The sequence below is a fragment of the Agrilus planipennis genome, unplaced genomic scaffold (genome assembly GCF_000699045.2).
Source record: "Agrilus planipennis isolate EAB-ADULT unplaced genomic scaffold, Apla_2.0 scaffold149, whole genome shotgun sequence".
In the NCBI taxonomy this organism is placed as follows: domain Eukaryota; kingdom Metazoa; phylum Arthropoda; class Insecta; order Coleoptera; family Buprestidae; genus Agrilus; species Agrilus planipennis.
Window position 1 is genome coordinate 499,795 of NW_020438906.1, and position 6,000 is coordinate 505,794.

The 6,000-nt window shown below is 32.0% G+C and overlaps 2 protein-coding genes across 2 annotated transcripts in view; one reads left to right on the plus strand and one right to left on the minus strand.

The window, feature by feature from the left end:
* The window catches only part of LOC108736415 (coiled-coil domain-containing protein 61), a 113,716-nt gene that overhangs the window by 55,969 nt on the left and 51,747 nt on the right, over positions 1-6,000 (minus strand). The window lies entirely within an intron of this gene.
* Positions 1-6,000, plus strand: part of LOC108736392 (homeobox protein Nkx-2.1) — a 52,041-nt gene that overhangs the window by 35,963 nt on the left and 10,078 nt on the right. Inside the window, exon 5 of the mRNA XM_025973383.1 lies at positions 1,199-1,285. Coding sequence (XP_025829168.1) covers positions 1,199-1,285 — 87 coding nt within the window. The remainder of the gene's footprint in view (positions 1-1,198; positions 1,286-6,000) is intronic.

Consider the following 6,000-nt stretch of genomic DNA (forward strand, 5'->3'; position numbering starts at 1 on the left):
ACACCGCTTGGATACTTCCCGAATGCCCTCTAAGCAAGGACAAATCTTGGAAAACCTGGACGGATGATAACCCTAGGTATACTATTATTGTGATAAGAAATTCTAATCGCTGAAAATCCCTTAGGGGATCTATCCATTTATGCTTAAAATCCAACCGAAATGCTGCATTCAAATCTAAAAAATTAACCTATTTTTTCCATACAAATAAACCGAACAAACAAAAATTTCCGTTTTGTTTTCAATTTTTGTGAATCTATTTGCTACCGCAAACAATTTTGACAAATTAGTAAAGGCTTTCGCGGCTACTAGGTGCATGAATTGATGTTGTTCTGATTCGGGTCTACATAAAGGCAAGCATCAGGACGACAGCTTCTATATAATATACAATTTTATTGTACTTGCAGATTAACAAGCAAAAATAATAATGGTACAGTACGAAACCAATTTCTAAAATTCCATTTCCTCAAAAATAGCTGGTCAACCAAAAAAGGTAAAGCTAACGGTTAAGTAAACGTTCAGCTGGACTGTGAAATTTGCATTAATCAAGTGCTATCCAATTATGAACAAAAAATGATGATATAAATTATTAATTCGTTCTCACTAACCAATAACACACCCTTAGCCTGTTCGTTTGAAGTCATAACTGGCATTGCACTGCGCCTAAATAATGTTCATACTGAAAAAAATTAAAATTGTTGGATTTACTATGCTGTGTTAATTTCTCATTTGACAGCTCATAGTTGAGTCCATTTTCTAGTATGAAAAGACTCAACTATGAAATGTTTAATGGGAAATTAACACAGCATAGTAAATCCAACTATTTAATTTCTCTCGATGCAGTTATCGTTGCGCGTTGACCAAAGTTTTCATATTAGCTGCAACAGACTGTACAACGTACCACATATTACAGCCTACTTTACTTAATGAAGCTATTGTACCTACTATTTATTTTGCTTTCATTTATTTAGCTATATTATAAATTTCGTGCTGGTAGAAAATGGAGAATGTTGGTTGGAAAATTGAACCATTTAAAAAAGTATTTGGAAACAAACGAAAAATAAATAATAATAATAATGTGACGAAAGGGAATGCAAGCTTTCACACATGTTTATTGTTACTTTTATTATTATTAGTTGGTAAAGTTGAAAATTTTTGTTTTGTTAGGCGAACGCGCATTACAATAGCTTTGTTGTTACAGGTGAAAATATGGTTCCAAAACCACAGGTACAAATGCAAGAGACAGGCGAAGGAGAAGGCCATGGCAGAACAAAACCAACATAACCAGGTAAAAATTTCTGTTTTTACTTCTTTTGCGGTCCATTAACAATGGACGGATTCACGATTCATGGTTTCCGACATCAAATACCCATTCAAAAAGGGAACGTAATCGGTTAATGTGCCGTAACTAAGACCCTTGTAATCTTATCAGCAAATTATGGCATCGTCGATTGAAGAACGCCTTTGTAAAGGGCGAAAATCGCAACAATAATTTTTACTATAAATTTGTTCTGATTAACTGTTTTTCAGTTGTCACTTGATCTTATAATTAGTTTCTAAAAAAACTATTTATCACTATACAAGATGTGTTGGAAAAATTGCGGACTGATTGCTCTATATACAAAACCATGCGAGTAACTTTTTTTTTAAAATGAACAAAGTTGCGCCATTTCTTTTCTTTCGTATATCCGTTAGATCCTGGAGCTGCTGGTGGTACAATTATTGTTGTCATCGTTAAGGATGTGGGATGTTCTAGTTTTAGAGAAATGCGAAGATTAGCTCAGGATGGGAAAGTGTGGAAATGCGTGGCCAGCCAATCTTAGTTAGGACTAACGATCTTATGACGATGAGTGAAAATGAAGGATTTAGAGAAACAACTTAGGTTTATGCGTTAAATTTTCTTTCAAGTTCGGGAAAAGTGCTACAGAGACATTCATTCAAAATGCTTTAAGTCTTCGGAGATGAACCAATGAACCGGTTGCAATGTTCTGATTGACGGATTGACTTTTTTTTTAATGGTTGGACAGTTGAACAATTTAGAATGCAGCTCGACAACGAGCCAGTCTACACCCCTGTGAGCGAAAAACAAGACGCCGGTAATCCTTCAGCATCTCTACTGTTTTTAAAAGAGAAGTCAACTTTGAAATAATACCGATTTGATTTAATTGACGGCATCATGAGAAATTGTATCAAGGACTTAAAGAGCATTCCAAACGGCTTTTGAAAGATAGAATATATTGTCGAGGCATTTGTCCTATATGGCACATTCTTATAATTATACTATCCATGTATTGTTACTTTTGTAATGAGATTCATCCCGCGTAATTAATAGATTAAAAAACGAACTAAAAATGACTGTATATTGGGTTCGTCTTTATGTCCTTCCAAATTGTGTGCCATATAATAGTTAGGATGAGACAACAAATCCAGATAAAATATGTGGTAGCATATCATATAGATACAAAGGATTAAAGCGATCGCCTTCCATTTGAAATGCACGAAACTTTAACTTTTAATATTTTTAAATACAAGTTAAGCAAGTTACTGGTAAATATCAGGTATAGAACGTGTTCATACAATGATGACTTTTTGGCATTATAGCATTTCGAATTTGTTTAGGACGATATCGGCATGTTAATTTTTTAATCTTTACTTCGCTCACTTCATACAATACTATTTTACTGGGCGTTCTTCGGCTTTGGTACTCTAAAATCGTAGATTGACATTACACGAATATCGATTCAATCGACATTAAAAGACCATTCGCACCTCAAACGTGTCTCATCTCGTTTAGCTTTAAAAAACCTCAATTTTTTTAAAATGAGTGTCGTGTTGAGGTCTGTTAAACAATGATTTCTACCAGAATATAATCAATTGTATTATTACGAAAATGAATTTAATACCAAACAACATTCGCGAAACAATTTAATTGGTTGTTTGTTAAACTTTTTTTTTTTTTTGATGAAAATGAAAAATATGTAGTTATGTTATACCTGTACCTACACTTATCTGCTATCTCTATATTTTGTCGTTTAAAATATTTTAACTGGTTGCTTTTCTATAACAGCTTGGATAGTACGTCCACTAACGAAGCTTTGTGATTATATATTATTATGATATACACACACATACATCTAATTTCTTGCACATCAAACTTACGCAATTAATTGAATTCGACCACATAACGTTTCGTAATTGTTGGATATTATGTTTCGCGCTTGTGGCATGTTTTTCCAATTCCAACTTCATTAACTTCTTATTCGATCGGCCAGTCAGTAATGCGGTGGCTAAATATGTACATACTACTTTTAATACATAGTGAACAATTTTCTGTATGCATGGATACCATCATCATCATTATACATGTGACCGTGATTATATGTATATGTATCTCCAGCATACAAAGGGTGTTTAGAAAACTGTTGTATATACTTAGTGATTGACAACTAAAAAAATGAAATAATTAACATAACAAATAATGTAGATAATTAGACAACCTTCATTTTTCATTTGAACCATTCTTTTGCTGGATTTACTGCACTAATTTACGAAAAGTTGGAAAAAACGTTTTTTTTTATAAGATTCTGAATTACCGTATTTTCGAAAAATCTGACCCTTGACCTCATCTGGCAATACTTCATAGTCGATACTTTGTTCAACATTGTTTTTGCAAATGCTGCTCTAGGTATCCACACGGAATTTTATTGAGTGACTAATTTTTATTCTTAATTACAGTAATCAAAGTAGTCAATATAATCATAATAGTTATCTAAAAAACTCAAGAATCGAATAATGGATTTTACTGTTACGTAATTCATTCAGATTCTACATCAACTGTTACCTCGCGTAAAATAACAAAAAATAAACGTAGTTTGAGGATAGCACTTAAATTGGATTCATCAACGGTCTTAAAGTAAGGATGCATGTCTTTACCGCCATATAAATAGTGTAAGGCGAAGTTAGCGCCACGAAATTTTTATATTTTTTAAATTTGCCTATTCTTTAATATTGGGATCCGTCAAATGGGCATACACCATCTGGTGGCAAAATTTATAACTCGAATGAGGGAAAAATTTACATAGGAACTGTGCACGCAAATTGTAAAATTGTTTATTAAAATAATAAAACACGTTAAAAAAGTAAAAATTTTTTTGATGATGGAGTCGACGAAGTTTTCTTCTAAAGTTAAATAAAAAAAAAAGTTAATATGTTCAGTGAAAATCTGCAATAGCACTTCAGACATAGATCTTTACTCTTCACCTACATTAACTACATTCCAATAAAAACTAAAATGTAAAAAATATTTTCGGAAAATTAGAGAAAAAAGTAAAGTAATAGAAGCTTGGATGAAAGCAGTAGGTATCAAAGAAGTGAATTCCGGAATAAAAATTTGTTCACTTCATAGTATTTCAGACATAGCTCTTCACTCTTCACCTACATTAACTACTTTCCAACAAAAACTAACCGTTTTATATATGTAAAAAATATTTTCGGAAAATTGGAGAAAAAAGTAAACTAATAGAAGCTTGGATGAAAGCAGTAGGTATCAAAGAAGTGAATTCCGGAATAAAAATTTGTTCACGTCATTTTAATGCACATGATTATATTTCAGGTATTTACCATCAGCCGTAACCATAATATTTAAAACTAGAATCATACTAAAATTATAAAGTGAGAAATTATTTGTTCCTGTGTAATTGATTTAACACAATTCTAATGATACGATATAAGTATTTTGAGGTTAAGAACCTACCTGCTCCAATACAACAAAGTTGCAATAATGTGTTTGCAACGTTCTCTTAAATCGGCTTTGCACGTGCAAGTCATTGATAGGATATTGCTTAAATCACCCAGAATCACCTCACCAATTATATAACGTGAATCACTTTTTAAATCCGAAGTTTGTAAAAAGTAGCCAGTAAACTTGACGGAATTTGAAGGCTAGCTTCTTTTTGTATAAGGGCGGCTCGACCCTACGCTACACCTTTTGTCTTATACTTCTACATGCTCCTTCCATAGTGATTTAATACTCACATAAAGGACATTTTTGTAATTCCGATAGTATCAGCCGTTCAAGATTGAAAAGATGTGTGATATTTAATACAACATAAAAAAGCAATAGTAATAGACAATAATAGAAATTGGGCTGTTGACTTTTGCATAAGGACAAATAATATTATGGTCAACGACTGGCGATGATTTAAGTATGTATTTATTTAGATTGTTTAACGGTCATTATTATTAGAAAGACGCGGAAATATGATGTGATGGAATTGATAAACGAAACTACTGAATTACCCGACTCTGTTTGCAATCGTCAGCCTCCCACAGAAGGAATAAACAACAGTGTGCACGTTTCATTACTTAACGTTAGTTATGCAGACTTTTTGTCTTCTTCTCGTTTGGCAGGCTTAAATAAACGAAAATGTTCGTTTAAATATTTAATCTAAAGACAAGTGCCTGTACATGGCAAGGACTTCACATTCAATGTTTTACCTTTAAACAATACAGACTTTCGTCCGACAACGAAAGCGGCAAACTTGTTCAACAAGTCCCACGGAAGTTGTATTTCTTAGATTCCAACTTAAATAATATATTTTAGAGTGGAATAATGATATATGTATTTTAATTATAAAATTTTAAGTAATGACGCGACAAACATCATTAAAACCAGGATAGCTTTTAGGGATAGATATAGGGCCAAGGCAAAAAATTAATATGCTTAGATTAGCAGATGATGTAGCAAGGGGGAGATAGCTTTAAATAAAATTAATGCGGTATTGACAGAATAGTATGGTATGAAAATAAATAAAAATTAAACAAAAACATTAGTATGCAAAGGAAGAAAAAGTATAAAAAAAAAGAAATGCTATAATGCCAAAAAGTAGTAAAATTTTCGTTAAAAAATCTAATTTATTTTTTTTAGGTTTCATATTTTTATAAGGTTTTGTTTTCATAACAAGGTATATTAATAATTTGTGTTTTATTTTAAGAATAAAAAAA